Here is a 22,526-nt window from a genome sequence, read left to right as displayed (position 1 = left end):
AAGGGACCCAGATTTGATTCCAGCATTGAGTGACTGTGTGGAGTGTGCATGTTCTCCGCATGTCTGTGAGGGTTTCTTCCAGGTGCTTCAATTTTGTGCCACGGTCCAAAGACGTGCAATTTAGGTGGATTGGCCATGTTATATTGCCCATGGATGTGCAAGCTAGGTGGGTTAGAGATGGGGTGGGTCTGGGAGGGACGTTCTTCAGAGGGTCAGTGTGGATTTGATGGACCAAATGGTCTGCTTCCACACTGTAGGGATTCTATTCCAAAAAGTGTCACTAGACGTTCTCTCCAGCTGCTGCCAGACCTGCTGAATTTTTCTAGCAATTTCTGTTTTTGTTACTCCACTTGATCTTATTTGTTCCCTGAGAACAATCTTAAGTTTTCCAACCTCTCCTCATAACTGAAACTCTCTTTTCTTTCCCTCTGGTAACATCCTTGTGAGCTTCTACTTTTTGAAGCCCAGAATGTTTGTTTTCCTTATTCCTTCGAAAGGTGTTATGATACTATCATGATTAAAGATTATTGCCTGCCTCTAACTGGCGCTGAAATGGTGATAATAAATCTTGTTATTGAATAACTGGAGTAGGATAAGGCACTCCCACAATGTCATTAGGGAAGATGCTTTGCTCCAGTGATGATACAAAAAGTGGTGATATATTTTCAAGTCAGGAAAGCATGTGACATGGAGGGGAAGCTGGAAGCCCATAAGCTGTAGGCATTTACACAAAATTTCTAAGCTGTAAAAGTCATGTAGAGAAATAGTTTTGGACAAATCCATATATCTCTTTGTAAAGGGGTAAAATGTCCTTTTTGATTATTAAAAGATAACAAAAATGTATGTAAAATTACTGAATCAAAGCATTGGAACTGTGGAGTTGTCAAGGTATTTTCAATCAAGCTCTGCAAATTGAATATGAACAGCCTGCTGTCACTCCCTGCAATTTCAGTTGTCAGTTTTTGAGGTAAACCTGAGGATTTTCATTGAATTGGTGCTGCATAACTGACTTTACAATTTATAATCTCTATGTGTTGTGGGGGGGGAATGAGGTGGAAAAGTTTACAGTTCAATTAACAGCTCCAATTAATGATCAAATTTTTGATGTGGGACTTGAATACAAATAGTTGTTTTAGTAAGTAAATACTTCAAAGATTAAAATATAGAAAATGGGTTTTTATTAATATGATTTTTACTTGTGGCATTAATAGTCTACACTTGCAACATTATTTTAGTTCAACTAGCATGGTTCTGAGGTCTGCCCATGGTGAGATACTGTGTGGATTGTCATGGATGAGTTTAAGAGAAAATGGTGCTCGATCAGGAATCATGGGTTGGAATGAATTGGCACTAAAGTGGCATATGGGATTTAAACAGCCATGTGGATGAGCAATGGTGAGTCATTGGTTACAAATTGAGGCAAAGTCACTAAAAGAGCTATACAGTACCACAAGATGGACAGAGGAGCACAGTTTGGCATGTATAGGGCGTTGGGAGAGGGAATCAGAAGGTGTGCATGGTAAAGTGTGGAGAAATGTTTTATGAGGTTTATTTTTAACATGGGGATAAAGTCATGGGATGGAGCTCTCCACTGAAGTACTGCACACAGTCGATATGATATCTGGAAGTCAGGAACATTTGCTCCATAGGAACAATCAATAAGGTGCCTCCCCTTCCATAACTTCCTGATGTATTGTCAATAAAGAGCTTTATTTTAAGGGGAGGCCTTTCCAAATAACCTTTCTTCCTGCCTCCTGTCTCGATGTTCATTGCTAGCACTTCGGTTACAAAACCAATGGAACTAAATTTTGACAAGTACATATGCTTCCCAATGGAAAATCCATAGAGTCGTACAGTGCAGAAAAGGCTCTTCAGCCCATTGAGTCTGCACTGACAATAACTACCACTAAAGGCTCGGTAATCCCAATTTCCTGCACCTGCCTCATATCATTGAATGTTATGATATGTCAAGAGCTCATTCAAATATTTTTTAAAGGTTGTAAGGTTTTCAGCCTCCACCAACTTCCAAGGCAGTGCATTCCAGATTCCCACAACCTGAGTGAAAAGGATTTTTCTCAAACTCCCTCACAGACTCCTGCACCTTACCCTAAAATTATGTACCCTGTGATTGATCCCTCAACCAAGGGGAACAGCAGTTTCGTACTCAATCTGTCCATACCCCTCATAATCTGAAACACCTTAATTATGTCCCCCCATCAGCCTTCTCTGCTCTAACAAAAACAATGCAAGCCTATCTAGTATCTCCTTATAGCTCAATTGATCCATCTCAGGCAACATCCTTGTGAACTTCCTCTGTACCCTCTCTACTGCTAACACATCCTTCCTGTAGTCAGGTAACCAGACTGCACACAGTACTCCAGCTGTGGCCTAAAAACACTTAGGACAACTCCAACATGACCTCCTTGTTCTTATACTCAATGTCACAACTGATAAAACCATATGCCTTCTTAGTTAACCTATTCACATGCTGTGCCAACTTCACAGATTAATGAATAATTACCCCAAGATCCCTCTATTCCTCTGAGCTACCCATGTTCTGACATTTATTAATTACTGTCTCATCATGTTTCTTCTTCCAAAATGCATCATCTTTGTCAGGGTTAAATACCATCAACCATTGGTCTGCCCATCTGACCAATCCATCTATATCTTCCACTAACCTATAACCATCTTAGAATCATAGAATCCCTGCAGTGTGGAATTCGGCCCATCAAATCTACACCACCCCTCTGAAGAGCATCCCACCTAGACTTGCACTATCTCTGTAAGCCTGCATTTGCCAAGGCTAATGTTACATATCCCTGGACACAATGGGCAATTTAGCATGGTCAATCCACCTAATCTACACATCTTTGGACTGTGGGAGGAAACCACAGCACCTGGAAGAAACCCACACAGACACGGGGAGAATGTGCAAACTCCACACAGTCCCCTGAGGCTGAAATCGAACCCGGGTTTGCTCGCAAGTTCAACAGAGACCCTTTCTGAACCTGCGTTTTCCTTTTCCAGAGTGAAGACCAAAGAGAAATATTATTTTAACATAATTTCAATATTCTACTGCTTCACATACAAATTGTCCCCTTTGTCCCTAATGGGCCCTTCTCTTTCCCTGGTTAACCTCTTCACTTTCATGTATTTATAAAATATCTTAGGATTCTCCCTGATCCTGTTCGCAAATCCTTTGTCATGTTTCCTTCTGCTTTTCATAGAATCCCTACAGTGTGGAAACAGGCCTTTCGGCCCAACAAGTCCACACTGACCTTCAGAGCATCCCACCCAGACCCGTCCCCCTATAACCCACTGAATCTACACATCCCTGAACACTGTGAACAATTTAGCATGGCCAATCTACCTAGCCTGCACATCTTTGAACTATGGGAGGAGCACCCGGAGGAAACCCATGCAGACACAGGGAGAATGTGTCCACACAGACAGTCGCCTCAGGGTGGAATCGAAACCCGGTCCCTGGCACTGTGAGGCAGCAGTGCTAACCACTGAACCATCGTGTCACTTTAAATTCCCTCTTGCACATCCTAAATTCCTCTAGTGCCGCAGCTGAATTGCTCCCTTTGCACTTGCTAAAAGTCCTACTCTTCTTCCTTATCCAATTCTGAATTGTCCTCAACACCCAGCGCTGCTTGAATTTATTGCTTCTATATTTCACTGTAAAGGATACATGTTGGACCTGTACTCTTTCCAGCTCCTTTTTTGAATGCCCCCCACTGTACACTGCTGTTCACATCCCGCAAGGAGCTGTTCCCAGTCAACTTTGGCAAGATCCTGCTTTACTTTAAGATGGATAATATGGAAAATGTTCATGAAAGAGACCGCTGTCTGATGCTAAATACAATGTCCAAACCTGATGCCATAGTTGAAATCAGTGAACTTGGTGTTAACCATGAACTGAACCATTTTTGTAATCAATGTAAATTGCTAATTATGGATGATATAATGAGACCACACAGGGAACTGTGGCATCCCAATTCATGGAATTTTAGTCATTGTCTGTTTACATGTTTTGTAAATCTTGTTTTTGACAGGTTACCCCATCACTAGATTTCTGCAGAGTGATCTCTTTGATGCTCAAATCTATTACCGCCACTTGGGAGATGAAGTGTTTCAAGATTCCTTTGATTTTATCCTGTCTGACAGCCACGAACCACCAAATCTCTCAGATCCTCAGGTATTTGGCTGTATCAAACAGTTTGAATCTTTAGGGTAGGCATATTATACAAGTAGGCTGGAAAATAGACAAAAAACATAGTGATTTTTTTTCACTGGAATAGAGGGGGTTTGAAGGAAGCTTTCAAAATGATGAAAAATGTAGACACTGAAGGGATTGTGAATAACAGAATTGACCCATGGTGTGAGGACTGATTCATTGCAAGAGCCATTCAATTAGTTCTGCACTTCTCCTTGCCCATAACCATGCAGTTTTTCTCCCCTTCAAGTATTCATTCAATTTGCTTTTAGAAGTTAGTCGTGAATCTGCTCTTGATATTCTTTGAAGCAGCTCATGCCAGATAAGAACCAAAAGAAATTTTAAAATTCTTTGCATCTCACTGGAATACTGTGGCGGCATGGTGGCTCAGTGGTTAGCACTGCTGCCTCACACCACCAGAGACCTGGGTTCGATTCTACCCTCTGGCAACTGTCTGTGTGGAATTTGCACGTTGTCTACTTGGGTTTCCTCCAGGTGCTCCAGTTTCCTCCCACAGTCCAAAAATGTGTAGGTTAGATAGATTGGCCATGCTAAGTTGCCCATAGTGCCCAGCGATGTTTGGGTTAGACATGGGGAATGGGTCTGGGTGGGATACTCTTCAGAGGGGCAGTTGGGCCAAATGGCCTGTTCCCACACTGTAGAGATTCTATGATTTAACATTTGCCATTTAATTTAATTCTGTTTAATCTGGTCACTGTTTCCACTGGCACAAAGCTCAATGTTGGAATTCGAAGTAAAATTTCAAAATTTGCCAGTGATCCCAAACTTGGAGGTGTCGCTGACAGTGAGATGATACTAGTCAGCTGCCAGAGGCCATAGATGGGTGAGTGGAATGGGTGAACAAGTAGAAGGTGCAGTTTACCACAGAGAACTGTGAGGTGATATATTTTGGCAGGAAAGTTAGAGAGTGGTGATCTCGACTTAATAGCATTGTTCAAAAGAGAATGCCTGTAGGTTTATGTGGATCAATCCATTTATATGGAATTTTGGACTTTATAAGTTGAGGGATTGAGAGCAAAAGCAGGGAAATTCCACTGGATCTTCATAAAGCAATGGTCAGAGCTCAGATGAGGTATTGCATCCACTTCTGGTCACCATTCCTTAGGAAGGCAGTCTGGATCCTTGAGAAGGTGTGAGGAGTCATTCAAATGTTATAAGAATGAGGAAATTCAGTTAGAAGTTTACACTGAGGTAACCGGAGCTATTCTCCTTGGAGCAAGAGAGGTTGAAGGGAGATTTGATCAAGGTGTTCAAGATCAAAACAGGTTTAAATAAAATTGAGAAAGAAAATTGTTCCTATTCGGTGATGATGATGCCAAGACAAGAGGTACGCAGATTTAAAGTTTTAGATAAGTGCTGCAGGGCAGTAGGTGAGGAAGAGTTTTACTCGGTATGTGTTAATGGCTTGGGACCTACTGCCTGTGGAGGTAGTGGAATTGGAGATGATCAATGATATCAAAAGCAAACTGGACGGACACTTGAGGGAAATAAACTTGTTGGGCTCTGGAGTACAGTGAGGGAATGGGATTGATGGGATTCCTCTACCTCAAACCCATAAGGACTCAATGGGCTGAATGGTCTCCTTCTGTGCTGTATTGATTCTATGACAATATCACATTGTGCCTGACTGTGTAATTGTGCTTTGTAACATTTCTGTTAAATGTAATGGGATGCTTCATAACAATAAAAGCACGATTGTGTAAGTGTAAGTTGTTGTTGTTCAAAGAGCCTCATCTGCAGGCCAAAAATTGAGAAATTGTGAGCACAGTGCCAGTGATTTCCTGATGAAGCTGTCAGGGAGAATGATCCTATGTTTGCACAACAATATCAAACACGCAAACATGGCATCAAATGTTTTCTATTAAACATTTAAATTTACTAAGTACTGTTATTTTTCACTAATCTGTTATCCATGCCATTTTATTCTTTAATGCTGTAAAGCCCAGCCAGTCTTTTCTCACAAAAAATAATTTAATCGCAGACTGTAATTATTCATATTACACCAGTGGATGATCAGCTTCCCAAAGAAGCACCGTGGGCTGTGCGCCATCTTGTTGTCAAGGAGACTGAAATAGCATATCTAACAAAGAACCAACTACATTTCACTGATGCTGAGATACCTGATGGAGAAATTATATATACAATAACAACCGGTCCATTCTTTACTTCAGTGCTTGGGTAGGTTGGTACATACCTAACTCTATCGCATTGTTATAAGTAAGCCAAATATCATGAACGTTCGTGTTACTATTCACAACAAAATATTTTGCTCTTATTTTCGTTTTGCTTTCTGAATACTGTAGTCCTGTGACATGCAATTGTGAGTAGTGTTCGACAATGAAACAATAAGCAGGAGGAGGAAGCTCTGCAAACAGAGCCATCCTAAATGATAGTGAGGACAGTCCTCCAAATTTTCTCTCTCTCTCTCACTCTGGGACGATGCTATTGCATTGGGAAGAAAACAGTCCCTTCAATTCTCATTGAACCTTCTCATTTTGCAGCCCCACCTGTAATACCCTGTGTCAACATTCCAGCCCACTTCAGCAGATTCTGGAAAATTCAGCCCAAGCAGTATCTTGCAAATATATAAAGTACAAAAGGATAGTTAAAGTTAGTGCAAGGACAATTCAAGGCCAAAAATGAAATCTTCTTGCACAGCACATTAGTCAAATCATAGAATCCCTACAGTATGGAAACAGGCCATTTGGCCCAACAAGTCCACACCACCCCTCCGAAGAGCATCCCACCCAGACCCATTCCCCTGTATTTCCCATGTCTAACCCACCTAACCTAAACATCCCTGGGCACTATGGGCACTTTAGCATAGCCATTTCACCTACTGTGCACATCTTTAGACTGTGTGGGAGGAAACTGGAGCACCCGGAGGAAACCCACGCAGACACAGGGAGAATGTGCAAGCTCCATACTGGTAGTCGCCTGAAGCTGGAATGAAACCCGGGTCCCTGCTGTTGTGAGGCAGCAGTGCTAACCACTGAGCCACTGTGCCGCCCATATCTAAAGAGGGTGTTGCTAAAACCACAGCAAAAGTGGAAGGGCCTAAAAATTGAATGGAACAGAAATCCCTCTGCGTAATAGTCACTTATTCCGGATGAGGTGTGACCTAGTGTGCTTAATGAAATATGTTTGGCTTAAGCCAGAATGTTTCGGTCCTCCTTAGTTCTGTACAGTTGCAAATGTTGCACCCCTGTTCAATAAAGGGAGCTATTTACTCTGATAACTAAAGATTGATCAGTCAGTTTAACAATTCTTTCTGAGGTTTGTGAGCCTTTGGAACTCCTTGCCACTGAACGTTATGTTGGCAGAGTCCTGTGCATTTTTAAGGCTCAGATAGATGGATTCTTAGACTATTCATTGGTGAAGCAGGCTTGAGGGGCCAAACAGAGCCTACTCCTGTTCCTGTTTCTTCCTATCTCATGGTGTTGTGAAAACAATTTGTCTCTATAATTCAGGACAATATTAATGCGCAATTTAGAGATATGTTAATAAATGACAGATTTCTGTAAACTAGATTTAATTCTGTCAGACTTGATTGATATCTATGAAGTAACAGAAAAAGTTATTGAGGAAAGTAGCATAATATACAGACTTCTTGAAGGTGCTTGACAGAATACCTCATGAAAGACTTGCGTATGATACTGAAACCCGTTGGATTAAAGGGACAGTGGTTACATTGATGCAGAATTAATGAAGGGTTAGAAAGTGGATAATAATAGTGTTGGTTGTTTTTCTGGATGTGCAATGGGGTTGATATTGGGTCAATATTCTGTTTCAACCTGGGTTTTTGTCTATAAAATATAAATCAAAATTTGCAAATGACATAAAATGTCATAAACAATAAAGATAGGATTGGAAATTTTAAGGAGTTGTATAGAAAGAGTGATGAAATAGAAGGATGTAAAGCTAATGGAATGATGCTGCTTGGAATGATGAATGAGGAAGTACCATACAGAGCAGGCTGTATTGTGCTGAAGAGATTTACGAGAATGAATTTGGAGATGAAGAACTTCAGACATATGGAAATGTCAGAGAACCCCTGATTATAGCCAGGAAGATTAATGGATGATTTAATGCAAGTTTTCAATACTTTTAAGGATTTTTTATAACAAGACATTATTCCTAGTGACAGGAAGGTTAGTAACACAGATTTAAGGCCATTGTCTTCAGAAGCAAATAGAAAATGAAGATTCTTGACATGCGGAGGGCTGTAACGATCTGGGATGTAGTCTGTGAAAGTGAAGTGAGTCAGATTCATTGGAGTGCAGGTTTATAGAAAAGGGGTGCGAGGGATAGGGGATGGGCAAATCATTAGAATAAATACTGGATAATAGGATTAGTGTTATTTTGAAAAGCAAGAATTAATCAGGGTTATCAACATAGTTTTGTCAATGGAAGATCATGTCTTTTAACTTAATTGAATGTTTTGAGATAACAAGGAAGAATGATTAAGCTAGTGTAGTGGATTTGACAAGGTCCTATATAGCAGATTGGACAGAAAGTTAAAGCCTGTTGGATATTGGACAATACAGAACATAGAACTAAGGATAATATGGCACAGGCCTTCAGCCAACATTTCTGTCTTGACAATGATGCCATTCTATACTAATCCCATCTGCCTGCATATGGTCTATATCTCTCTATTCCCTGCCTGTTCATGCATCGGTTTAAATGCTTTGTAAATGTTGCTATCATTGGATCTAGAACATTTCACATGTTGCTGTAGCATTCTCTATTTCCTTCATTGGGAGTTCTGTTTTATGCAGTTTATGATAAGCATCAGCTTCCTTTGCTTGTGTGTTATGTCTAGATGTATCTCTAACTGAAATAACATTCTTCGAAGATGTTTTGGAGCATTAGTGGCGGCTTGAGGAAAATGTTTTGAAGTGGCCTGAGGCCAGACTAGACTGTCAGTATGTCTCTTCTAAGTAGGTATTATTGAAAATGTTCCCAAGCAAAATCAACAACTAGGCCCTTTTTTTTTCTCAATCCGACTACAGTGTCTTTTCGTTTGTGTTAATGTCCTGTATGTAAATACAACTGGCTGTCCTTGGTGTATTAAGGTTGTTCCAAGTCCTTGGTGTATTAAGATTGTTCCAAATCCCCCCTCATTGGCGTTTCAATGCAGGATGATCTTCACTATTTATATCATGGTATTTCACTGTTGTCATTGGCATTGTCATTACTAGTTGCTCGATTTTGGTGAATGCTGCTTCTTGTGCCCCAATACTACTGCAGGAATTTTGCCCAATAGTTTGACAAATCCAACAAATTGTTTCACTGCTTTTACATGGATTGATTACTGAATTGCTGCTTCGATTCTCAATTTTTCAGGATCTGGACGAGACCTTTAGCTGTCAGTACGAGGTCTATCAACTTGACTTCGAGTATCTTTAATCATGATTATTTGCAGGCTCAGGTTGAGCAGTCACATTAGATTTTAATTATGGTCACAATGGCTTCTTCCACTGTGGGTCTACATCCGTAAACTATCATCCACTGCAGCTTCTGCTTTGAGACGATTGCTAACTATCTCATCTTGTCCTCTAGAGCCATGGATATGCTAAACAGCACGTGCAACCATGTGTATCACCAAAAAGATTCTAGAATATGCTTAGAAAGTTAGTTGCCGGTAACCATGCTGTAGATTTAGGGTCATGAAGATTTTTGACTTTACAAGTTGGCAAAATTCCTTCGGTGGAGTGAAACCTCTTCAGAGCTTTATTTAGATCCTTTGGGTCAATGCATATTCACAGCAGGTTGTTTCATTGTTACTATGCTGCTAATCCATTCTGTTGGAAATGTCACTTTCTTGATTACTCCCTGCTTTTCCAGCTCCTCTATGTTGTCCTTTAAGTTGGCCCTGAGGGCAGCTAGAACTTTATTCAGCAAATGCAGAATTGATTTTACACTTTAATTTACTCCACCTGGAAGATATCCTGGCTCTGTAAACACATTGTTGTACACCTCTAGGATCTGTTCTGCTGACAATGGCTTGCCTGCAACACATTGCAAATCTCTGTTGGCACATTGAGGGTCACCAATGTAAGTTTTAAACTTGATCCAGCTGAGATGATGAGATATTGCTTGCTGCCTATAATCCAAAACTCCAGATCTTCATCCTATTGTTGCAGTGTTCTCATGGAGTAATCTGTCCTCTTGGAACAAGTATGGTGCCATTATATAGCCTTAAGGCAAAGTGAGAATAAAGCAAATTTGAGGCAAAATTGAATCAGAGATAGTAGGAACTGCAGATGCTGCAGAATCCGAGACAACAAGGTGCAGAGCTGGATGAACACAGCAGGCCAAGCAGCATCAGAGGAGCAAAAAGGCTGACATTTCAGGCCCAGACCCTTCATCAGAAATGGGGGAGGGGAAGGGGGTTCTGAAATAAGTAGGGAAAGAGGGGGAGGTGGATAGAAGATGGATAGAGGAGAAGATAGGTGGAGAGGAAACAGACAGGTCGAAGAGGTGGGGATGGAGCCAGTAAAGGTGAGTGTACGTGGGGAGTTAGGGAGGGGATAGGTCAGTCCAGGGAGGACGGACAGGTCAAGGGGGCGGGATGAGGTTAGTAGGTAGGAGATAGGGGTGCGGCTTGAGGTGGGAGGAGGGGATAGGTGGGAGGAAAAACAGGTTAGGGAGGCGGGGACGCGCTGGGCTGGTTTGGGGATGCGGTAGGGGGAGGGGAGATTTTGAAGCTTGTGAAATCCACATTGATACCATTGGGCTGCAGGGTTCCCAAGCGGAATATGAGTTGCTGTTCCTGCAACCTTCGGGTGGCATCGTTGTGGCACTGTAGGAGGCCCAGGATGGACATGTTATCTGAGGAATGGGAGGGGGAGTTGAAATGGTTCACGACTAGGAGGTGCAGTTGTTTATTGCGAACCGAGCGTAGGTGTTCTGCAAAGCGGTCCCCGAGCTTCCGCTTGGTTTCCCCGATGTAGAGGAGGCCACAACGGGTACAGCGGATGCAGTATACCACATTAGCAGATGTGCAGGTGAACATCTGCTTGATGTGGAAAGTCTTCTTGGGGCCTGGAATGGGGGTGAGGGAGGAGGTATGGGGGCAGATGTAGCACTTCCTGCGGTTGCAGGGAAAAGTGCCGGGTGTGGTGGGGCTGGAGGGGAGTGTGGAGCAGGCAAGGGAGTCATGGAGAGAGTGGTCCCTCCGGAAAGCAGATAAGGGTGGGGAGGGAAAGATGTCTTTGGTGGTGGGGTCGGATTGCAGATGGCGGAAGTGTCGGAGGATTATGCGTTGGCAAAATAATCTATTTCACATAGCAATGAGTTAGATCCAAATTGGCTTGGCGACAAGAAACAGAGGTAATAGTTGACAGATGTTTTATGAATGGAAAGTGGTTTTCCAGTGGTGCTCCACAGGGCTCAATGTTAGTTCCCTTGTTGCTTGTGGTGTATATTCATGAAGTATGATTGAGAAATTTGCAGACAACACAAAGATTGCCAGGCAGTTGAAAGTGAAGAGGATGATTATTAACTGCAGGATGATATCAATGATTTGGCTGAGTGAGTGGAAAAATGGCAAATGGCATTCCATAAGACATAGGAGCAGAAATTAGGCCATTTGGCCCATCGAGTCTGCTCCGCCATTCAATCATGGCTGATAAGTTCCTCAACCCCATTCTACCGCTTTCTCCCCATAACCCTTGATAGTCAAGAACCTATCTATCACAGTCTTAAATGTACTCAATGACCTGGCCTCCACAGCCTTCTGTGGCAGTGAATTCCATAGATTCACCACTCTCTGGCTCAAGAAGTTTCTCCTTATCTCCATTCTAAAAGGTCTTCCCTTTACTCTAAGGCTGTGCTCTCAGGTCCTAGTCTCTCCTACCAATGGAAGCATCTTCCCAACATCCACTCTGTCCAGCCATTCAGGATTCTGTAAGTTTCAATTAGGTCCCCCCTCATCTTTCTAAACTCCAATGAGTATAATCCCAGAGTCCTCAAGCGTTCCTCATATGTTAAGCTTTTCATTCCTGGAACCATTCTCGTGAACCTCCTCTGAACCCGCTCCAGGGCCAGTACATCCTTCCTGAGATATGGGACCCAAAAGTGCGCACAATACACCAAATGTGGCCTGACCAGAGCCTCATAAAGCCTCAGTAATACATCCCTGCTTTTATATTCAAGTCCTCTCAAAATAAATGTCAACATTGCATTTGTCTTCCTGATGCCAACATTGTATTTACCTTCCTGTTTTCAGTGCAGAGAAGTGTGCGGTGATGCACTGGAGAAAGCAAGCAAAGCAAAGAAATACATTAGACAAGGTTGGAGTGTGTATTGCATATTGTGTAGTGTTGTGAAGAAGTAGTGGAGTTCATGTCTACAAATCCCTGAAGGTTGTTTAAGATGGCAATAAAAAATAGTTTGGGTTGCTGGAACTAAATGAGAGATTGTTAGGCCACAGCTGGAGATAGAATCATAGAATCCCTACAGGGTAGAAAAAAATTATTTGGCGTATTGAGTCTGCACTGATCATCCGAACAGCATTGTACCCAGACCCAGCCGCCCATCCTATTCCCGAAACCAGGCTTTTGCCATGGCTAATCCAGCTAACCTGCACATTACTGGAGACTAAGGGGAAAATTTAACATGGCTATTTCATCTAACCTGCACGTCTTTGGACTGTGGGAGGAAGCTGGAGAAGTTGGTAGAAACCCACACAGACACAGGGAGAACATACAAGTTCCACATAGATATTCAGCCAAGGCTAGAATCGAAACCGGGTCCCTGTCACTGTGAACGCAACTGTGCTAACCACTGACCCAACATGCCACCCTTTATGTTCAAGTTCATGTACAATTCGGTCACTGCATTACAAAAAACACATAATTGCTGTAGAGAATACAAAGGAGATTTACAAGAATGTTGCTGATAAGGCTTGAAAATTGTAGCTATGTAGGAAAATTGGACTGGCTGAAGCTATTTTCTTAGGACAGAGGAGGCTGAGGAGTAAAATAATTGAGGGTACAAAATAATGATGGGCTTTCACAGAGTAGATAAGGAAGTCTCATTTCCCTTAGCGGAGAGGATAATTGCCGGGGACACAGGTTCAAGATCATCAATTGAAAAATTAGAGAGGACATGAGGAACAGATTTTTCACTCCGAGGGCAGTGGTTGGAATTCACTGCTCAGATTGGTGGTTAAGGCAGAAACTCTCAACTCCTTTAAAAGGAATCTGGATCTGCACTTGAAGCACTGGAACCTACAAAGTTGTGGGACAAGGTACTGGAAAGCGAGATTGGAATAGATGGCTAGTTTACTCAGCCAGCGCGCACATGCTGGGCTGATAGGCTTCGTTCTGTGGTGTAATTTTTCTATGGTTCTATGAGTTGTTTTCAAAGTTGGAAGTGAGAAGGCATCAAGACAGACAGTAGAACAGGAGCTACTGCCATCAGATAGAGGAGTAGACCACTGCACAAAGCACATAATTACTGTAGATGAGATAGTAGGAACTGCTGATGCTAGAGAATCTGAGGTAACAAGATGTAGAGCTGGATGAACACAGAATTTCTGAAGAAGGGTCTAGACCCGAAACGTCAGCTTTCCTGCTCCTCTGATGCTGCTTAGCCTGCTGTGTTCATCCAGCTCTACACCTTGTTATCTCTAATTACTGTAGATATTGCTCAAACATTTCTTCCACATCAAATTAATGGAGGACAAATGAAAAATGTGCCTTTGCTCATGAAGGGATCTGTCCACAGTCTGTGCTAGCTGCTGCAGTTACAACTTGAATTTTGCCTGAGCATGTGTCAAAGTCACTATGGTCATAAATTGTGTGTTCCAGGCTCTACCAAGGCCATTGCCTGGTGATATCAATAATTTACCACTTCACCTCTGATTGACCAGCAGCTCCTAGAAAGTGGGATTCCTGCCTGTAGGGGTCCTTGATCGCTGAGAAGGCTCATCTCTGGCTACCTAGGTACTTGACTGCTGCTTAGAACAATGGCCATCCTCAAAGGTGTCAGTGCAAGGCTCACATTGGCTCTCTAATCTCCTGATTAAATTCTGTGCATTTCCTTAATTGTTCCTCATCATCAGTATGGCTTGTTTATTGATAGTAATATTCCAGGAATCTTGATCTCCTCTCAATTGAAAGAGAGTCCATTAGCTCACCATTCACTTGGTTCAGAAGTATTGTATAGGTCAGTGTCTGATACCTTAGGAGCAGCTATAAATTTTTCATTGCTGCTTTTGTTTTGAGCAGCCCATCATGGAATCAGCATGATCAGGCAATGTGTTCAATGCTTAACTCACTTAAGAGGAAAACACATCCAATGCTTCTTCCCCTCCTCTTCATCCTCCTGAAGTGTCCACCAAAGAATGGAACCAAAATCAAAGATGGAAGAGCACCACATGTTTGGGAGCTCTTTGTTGAACATTGGAGTTCTCCTTGCAATGGTGCAGGTTTATTTTCACAGTGCTGACAGTTTTGACAGCATAGCTCTTGCTATCAGCACATATGGATAGTTGACAAGGGATCCAAGCCTAAAGTGGTAACCAACCTCTGGTGCAGTATGGTGGGTTACATGGTGGATACTCTGACTGCTGTATGATGATGGCATTTTACCTGCTACTAAAATGGAAAGAATTTTCCAACTTGTTTTGTATATGGTCACATTCGGGGAATGGTATTTCTTCTGGCTGATGTAATCTCTGGTCCCTGCAGAGCCACACTCATGTCTTTATCCATTACCAGGCATCTGGCATTATTGCCAACCCTACTATTCTGTCTGTTCAGAGAAGTGAGGATGCCTCCTGTTCTGGTGTGCAGCGCCACTGACCCACTCCCCCCAACTTTGTTTCTTTTAATTCAGAGGTTTTCACTGGCATATAGATTGAGGGCTACAGTGATCCTCCAGCCACCGGCAATGCCATCCTTGGCCTGCTATTTTGCAGTTGCAGCTGTAGCTGTGGGTAATTTACCACTGCCACTCTGATTGGTCAGCAGCTCCTGAAAGGCAGGATTCCTGCCTCCTTGATCCTTGGGAAGGCTGAATTTCAGAGATCAACTTTTGGTGAAATGGATGAGCTGCAGAACTTGTGCTTGGCTGAGGTGGAGGTATGAGTTGTGTTCCCTGATGATCCAAGGTGAGTACAGTCTGCTACTGAGAGCCACCCTCCTTCCCCCTCATTACACAGCCTCCTCTGAAAACTGTCTGTGCTCCAAATCCCTGTTATGTTGCAGGCCAAGAAGGTCAGCAACTATAGCCGTCAAAAGGCTTTCTACTGAAAAGCTTCCAAATTGCTTTGGCCTCCTTATTAAACCCCACCTGAATTCAAAACCAAAAGAACAGCAGATGCTGGAAATCAGACGCAAAAACAGAAATTGCTGGAAAATCTCAGCAGGTCTGGCAGCATCCGTGGGGAGAAATCAGCATTAACATTTTGGGCCCAGTGTTCCTTCTTCAGATTGGAGATGGATTGAGGAAATTAGAGGAAGATGGAGTGAAAGCAATGAGCTTTGTTAGAATCATAGAGCCATAGAATTGTCAAGCATGCAAACAGACCATTTAGTCCAACTCGGCCATGCCAGCTAGAATAGAATAGCCTTTATTGTCACGTGTACTCCAGTACAGAAGTACAGGTGTACAGTGAAGAGATTTTACAATGGCTGCCTTTAATGGCACCATATTAGGTACAAGTATCTAGGTTCAAATCTTGGATATAAAAGAGGAATAGAAAGAGAAGTAGTAGCATTATTAACAGTGTTTAAAAATTAAGTTACAAAATAAGATAGTTGTATCAGAGTTAAAAAATTGACATTACAGTCTGATAAAGAATTTCCAATAGCAGCAGCTCAGCACGTGGTCTGACTACCCACACCAGGCCCAGTCCAACAACTGTCCCACTCTACTCCGAGCCTCCAGTGTACTGTGCGCCAGCAATCAGCTACACCAAGGTAAGTTGCACTGCTCCGGGACTCGCCTCCCCTCGTGCTGCTCCGGGACTCGCCTCACCTCCCCTCACGCTGCTCTGGGACTCGCCTCCCCTCACGCTGCTCTGGGACTCACCTCCCCTCACGCTGCTCCAGGTCTTGGGCTCTCCCTTACGCTACTCCAGGACTGCTAAAAAGAAAGAAAAGAAACAAAACGAACAGGCAGAGCACAGGAGCTCCGGATGGAGTGTCCTACTCTGCTGCCATCTTGCTGGAGAGATAGCAACTAAATATCCTAAATTAATTCAGTCCCGTTTACCAGCATTTGGCCCATATCCCTCAAAACCCTTCCTACTCGTATACCCGTCCAGGTGTCTTTTAAATATTGGAATTATACCCACATCCTCTGGTAGCTCATTCCATTCACGCACCACCGTCTCTGTGAAAAGGTGCCCCTTAGGTCCCTTTTAAATCTTTCCCCTTTTACCTTAAACCTATACCCTCTAGTTTTAGACTCCCCTACCCTGGAAAAGAGACCTTGGCTATTCCTCCTATCCATGCCCCTCAAGATTTTATAAACCTCTTTAAGATACCCCTCAGCTTCCGACGCTCCAGGGAAAATATCCCCAGCCTATTCAGCCTCTCCCCAATAGCTCAAACCCCCCTAACCCCGCCAACATCCTTGTAAATCTTTTCTGAATTGTTTCAAGTTTATCAACACCCTTCCTGTAACAGGGAAACCAGAATTCAACGCAGTATTCCAAAAGTGGCCTAACAAGTGTCCTGTACAGCCGCAATATGATGTCCCAACTCCTATACTCAAAGCACTGACCGATAAAGCAAGCGTACCAAGTGACTTCTTCATTATCCTGTCTACCTGCGACTCCACTTTCAAGGAAATTTACAGCTGCGCCCTAAGGTCTCTTTGTTCAGCGATACTCCCCAGGACCCTACCAGTAAGTTGTCAAATACTCCCCTGATTTGCCTTTCCAAAATGCAACAGCACTGCTGCCTCACAGCACCAGGGACTAGGGCTCGATTCCAGCCTCGGGCGACTGTCTGTGTGGAGTTCACACATTCTCCCTGTGTCTGCGTGGGTTTCCTCTGAGTGCTCTGGTTTCCGCCCACAGTCAAAAGATGTATAGGGTAGGTGGATTGGCCATGCTAAATTGCACATAGTGTTCAGGGGTGTTTAGGTTAGGTGGGTAAGACATTGGAAATGCAGGGATAAGGGAATGGGTCTGGGTGGGATGCTGTTTGGAAGGTCAGTGTGAACTTGTTGGGCCAAATGATATGTTTCCACACTGTAGGGATTCTATGATTCTAAACTCCATCTGCCACTTCTTGACCAATCTGATCAAGGTACCGTTGTACTCTGACATAACCTTCTTCACTGTCCACTACACCACCAATTTTTGGGTCATCTGCAAACTTACTAGCCAGACCTCCTACTTTCATATCCAAATTATTTATATAAATGACAAAAAGCTGTGGACCCAGCACCGGTCCTTGTGGCACACTGCTGGTCACAGACTTGCAGTCTCAAAAACAACCTTCCACCGCCACGCTATGTCTCCTACCTTCAACTAAATTTTTAATCCAAATGGTTGCTCTCCCTGGATTCCATGTGATTTACCCTTGCTGACTAGTCTACCATGCAGAACCTTGTCGAATGCTTTGCTGAAGTCCGTATAGACGATGTCCACCGCTCTGCCTTCATCAATCTTTGTTGTCACTTCTTCAAAAAACTCAACCAAATTAGTAAGACATGACTTCCCATGCATAAACCTATGTTGACTATCCCCAATCAGTCCTTGCCTTTCCAAATACATGTAAATCCTGTCCCTCAGAAACCGCTCCAATAACTTACCCACCACTGTCATCAAGCTCACTTGTCTGTAGTTTCCTGGCTTTTCCTTATCACATTTCTTAAATAATGGCACCACATTAGCCACTCTCCAGTCTTCTGGCACCTCAGCCATGGCTGTCGATGATACAAATATATCAGCAATGGGTCGGCCAATCACTTCCCTAGCTTCCCACAAAGTTCTGGGATACACCTGATCAGGTCCAGGGGATTTATCCACGTTTATACGATTTATGATATACAGTACCACCTCCTCTGTAATATAGACACTTTTCAAGATATCACTATTTATTTCTGCAAGTTCTCTGGCTTCCATATCCTCCTCCTTGAAGTGCTGCAGTAGTCAGGGCCCTCCTAAATAAAGAAGGTCCAAGATTTTGATAACATAACAATGATATAATGGGAACCAGTTGACACTGACAAAACCTTGGAGGTGATATTGCTGCACACATCTGGCAAGTTGAGGGTATACTGTTACACTTCTCCCTTTTGTTATCATCTAATCTGGTCTGAAAGAATGCCAGAGACCTACTGGAATAAGGTAACAGGTGATGGATATATTAATGAACGGTTACTCCGGTTTGAGTTGGTTGTCTCAATGTAGGATGACAGTAATCAGTGGGAGGTAAGTTTTATGGTGTGTAGTTGATGGGTATAAGGTTCTTAAAGTATGGTCTTGAGCTCTGTTTAAAGACAGTTTCTCAGTTGAAGAACCCTTGTGCATTGTCGGATGTTTGAGAATTCTTTGAGACTTCTGAAGGTGAACTGCAAAATACCCAGCCCTGATTAGTTCTGAAAGCTGTGGCATTTATGTGGCTTATTGCAATTGTGTCTCCGTCATTATGGAAAAGAAAGTAATGATTGTAATGTTGGTAATATTTGCTATACAGGCAAAACAGTGAATTACATTTATTGCTCTAGTTTTGCATTTAGGAGAAACAAAATTTGGTGTTTTCCTGAATTGAAATATATTGTGATTCTGAAAAATGAATTATGATGTATAAGGTTTTAATGTTAGGAACTTTTGAGGTCTAATTGTGTCTCTCCTTCTCTGTTGAGCCTGTTGGATGCTGGCAAACTGTTTCTAACAGACAGCATGAAGAAATTGACTAAAGAGTCGAGTATCCCAATGCTGAGATCATTCACACAGGTATTTACAATTTCTTATTCTCTAAGCTAGTGAACTTGGAACATCTCTGATTGAGTCAATCCATTCAGATCAGTTTTCCCCAAAGGTAGTGTTGCAAAAAAAAGAACTATTCAGAAGGCTAATTATTAGTCTTCAACAAGGTCTCAGTATAATTTATCGGGTATAGGAGGCCAGTCAGTCCATTGTTGCCTGTGCTTGCTCTTAGAAAGACTTGTTCAATTAATCACATTCCAAAGTTATTTTCCCCTACAGTCTTGCAAATTTCTCCTTCAAGTACATGTCTAATTCCTGACTAAAATTAATAATTGACTCTGCTTCTGCATTCTTTCAAACAGTGTATTCCCAATTATAACAATTTCTAAAGAAAATCTCCATTTTTATTGTGTGAACAATTCATCCCACTGCTCCCTACATTGTATGAGTTCTCTGGTCAGTTGTTCGCTGTGGGGTAGTTTTGCTGCCACCATCCTCTTTCAGGGTGGGGACTTACAGGGCTCACCCAAGTCCAGTGAGATAGAAGAAAATTATTTGGGTGTCTCACAAAAAAAGTTTCATGTTTTCAAAAAGTTGTAGTTTATTGTTCATTGACTACTGTGTCCAAGTCATGCTGACATGGTAAGCATTGTTACAAAGACTGAGGAAGACCCTTGAAGACAACTCTTTGAGATCCTAACATGTTCTCCCACCAAGGCCATATGACATCATCATAGCTTGAGGTATCCAAGGCAGTCCTCAGTATTGAATTTTTCAGACTCTTGCACCTTCTATTCAATACTCATTGGTTGACAAAAGGTGACATGAGGAAGAAGTTTTTCTACAAAGGTGGTTAAGATTTACGTTGTTCTACTCGGGATGATGGTGGTTACAGCTTTAAAAGCAGGCCTTGGAAGAGAATGTACTTGAAGGTGAACAAATACAGCGATTCTGGAGGAGAGTTGGAAAGTTGCATAAACTGGATTGCTCTTCATAAGAGTTGGTACAGACTTGGTGGGTTAAATAATCCTATTTATTGTATTATCTATTTGATGTCATTTCTAGTTGGAGAGTTATCTTTAATTGGTATTCTTTGCTTGAACACATTCTTTAAATTGAGCAGGGAAGGTTGTCATATTTCAGGATGTATTCATCATTTTGAAAATTTAATACTGCAAATTATATTTATTGAGAGACCAATTGTATAATTGAAAATACTAAATTACAGCATAAATGTTTGATTTCCCCATCTGCATGGAAGTAAAATAAAATAGTTAAAACAATTTGCATCAAGCCATGCCACTCAGTTTGCCTTTGAATAGATTTAACAATGTGAAAAGAAACAGCTGTTTAGTCACATCAGAAAATGATGATGCTGTCCAGTCCATGTGTAGTGCTATCATAAAGATAGTTGTGGAGCAGTCAGTCAAATCCTATAGAATCACATGCTGAGTCCACTTCTGGGAGTGACAGGCACCTCTGAACCCAAGAACATTTTACTGCTAGTGCTTGTTGCTCCTCCTGTCAGGAGATATGCTTTCATGGTTTGCCACACATGTCTGTCTGGTGCCATTCTCATATTCAGCGTAGCTTGTCTCTCATTCTTTGATATCCATGTTCAATTGCGCCTAGTTCAACCACTCTTTTCTGCTGCCTCTACTTTGCCCTCTTGGAGAGATATCTGTAGCTTTTCTGCTCTGATCAAATGTATGAAGTATTGTCATTTTATTATCAGAACTATTTTTGCTCGTGCAATTTCAAACACCTCAGTTGTCTGATGGCCCATATATGGAACTTAAGCACATTTGTTAATATCCATATCTCAAAGGTCTCCATTTTCATCCCTACACCTTCACCGATTTTCTAGGTTTCTGTGGGCATATGGAAAGGTGGAGAGAACATTGCATCATTTGAGTTGTTCCTTTTCATGAACTTAAGTTTCCTTGTTAACAAAGAATAGCATAGCACGGGAACAGGCCTTTCAACCCACCAAACGTGTGCTGACACACAACACTTTTTTAAATTAAAAACCTTTTGCATTTTTACAGTCCATATCTCTCTATTGCCTGCCTGTTCATGATCAAGATGCCTCCTAAATTTTGCTATTGCAGCTGCTTCTATCTCCTGCTCTGACAATGCATTCCAGGTACTTACCACCCTCTGTGTAAAAAAACTTGCCTTAAACTTCCCTCTTTTTACCTTAATTGACATTTCTTCCCTGAGAAAAACACTCCAACTATCCATTCTACCCATGCTTCTCATAATTTTGTAAACCTCTATCAGGTCACCTTTCGACATTTCAGTGAAAACAAATCAAGTTTTTTCCAATCTCTCCTTCAAGCTAATGCCTTCCAAGCCAGGCAACATCCTAGTAAATCTTTTCTATACCCTCTCCAAAGCCTCCACCTCCTTTTGGTACTGTACAACGAGAACTGTACACAATAATCCAAATGTGGCCTGATTAAAGTTCTACACAGCTGCAACATGACTTGATAATTTTTATACAATATGTCCCGATGGATGAAGGCAAGCATACCATATGCCTTCTTGACCACTTTATCCACTTGCATTGCCACTTCCAAGGATCTGTAGACATGTATGCCTAAATGCCTCAATGTCAATGTTTCTAATGGTTCTGGTGTATACTTCCCTCTTACACGAGACCTTCCAAAATGCATCACCTCACATTTGTCTGGATTAAACTCCATCTGCCATTTCTCTGCCAAAATATTCAGCCTTTCTATATCATCACTGTCTGCAGCTCTCCCAACTTCTGCGTTAGCTGCGAGCTTGCACTAATGAGACCACCGACATTCTCCCCCAAATCATTTCTTTACATTACAGACAACAGGAGTTCCAGCACTGATTCTTGTGGAACACCAGTGGTTGCAGATCTCTAGTCAGAAAAATACCCTTTCACCGTTACATTCTGACTCCTATGACCAGGCCAGTTCTGCATCTGTCCTACCATCTCATTGCAGATCCCATGTGACTTAAGAACAAAGAAAAGAACAAAAAAGCACAGGAACAGGCCCTTCGGCCCTTCAAGCCTGCACTGACATGCTGGCCGTCACAGCTAAAACCCCCTACCCTTCTGGGAATCATATCCCTCTATTCCTATCCTATTCATATATTTGTCAAGACACCCTTTAAAAGTCACTATCGTATCTGCATCCACTACCTCCTCTGGCAGCGAGATCCAGGCAACCCTCTGTGTAAAAAAACTTGCCTCTTACATCATCTTTGAACCTTGACCCTCACACCTTAAACCCATGGCCGCTAGTAACTGACTCTTCCACCCTGAGAAAAAGCTTCTGACTGTCCAGTCTGTCCATGCCCTTCATAATCTTGTAGACCTCTATCAGGTCGCCCCTGGACCTC

At 42.3% G+C, this 22,526-nt stretch overlaps 1 protein-coding gene across 5 annotated transcripts in view; it reads left to right on the top strand.

The window, feature by feature from the left end:
• frem1a (Fras1 related extracellular matrix 1a) overlaps window positions 1-22,526 on the top strand; it is a 284,482-nt gene that overhangs the window by 93,124 nt on the left and 168,832 nt on the right. For all 5 annotated transcript variants that reach the window (XM_048595363.1, XM_048595364.1, XM_048595362.1 and 2 more), the window contains exons 10-12: window positions 4,062-4,204; window positions 6,225-6,421; window positions 19,082-19,172. In XM_048595363.1, the coding sequence (XP_048451320.1) occupies window positions 4,062-4,204; window positions 6,225-6,421; window positions 19,082-19,172 (431 nt within the window). The remainder of the gene's footprint in view (window positions 1-4,061; window positions 4,205-6,224; window positions 6,422-19,081; window positions 19,173-22,526) is intronic.

This window comes from Rhincodon typus, chromosome 3 (genome assembly GCF_021869965.1).
Source record: "Rhincodon typus isolate 14 chromosome 3, sRhiTyp1.1, whole genome shotgun sequence".
NCBI classification, from domain to species: domain Eukaryota; kingdom Metazoa; phylum Chordata; class Chondrichthyes; order Orectolobiformes; family Rhincodontidae; genus Rhincodon; species Rhincodon typus.
The sequence above is the reverse complement of the archived record's forward strand: the minus strand, read 5'-3'. Positions and strand labels throughout refer to the sequence as shown.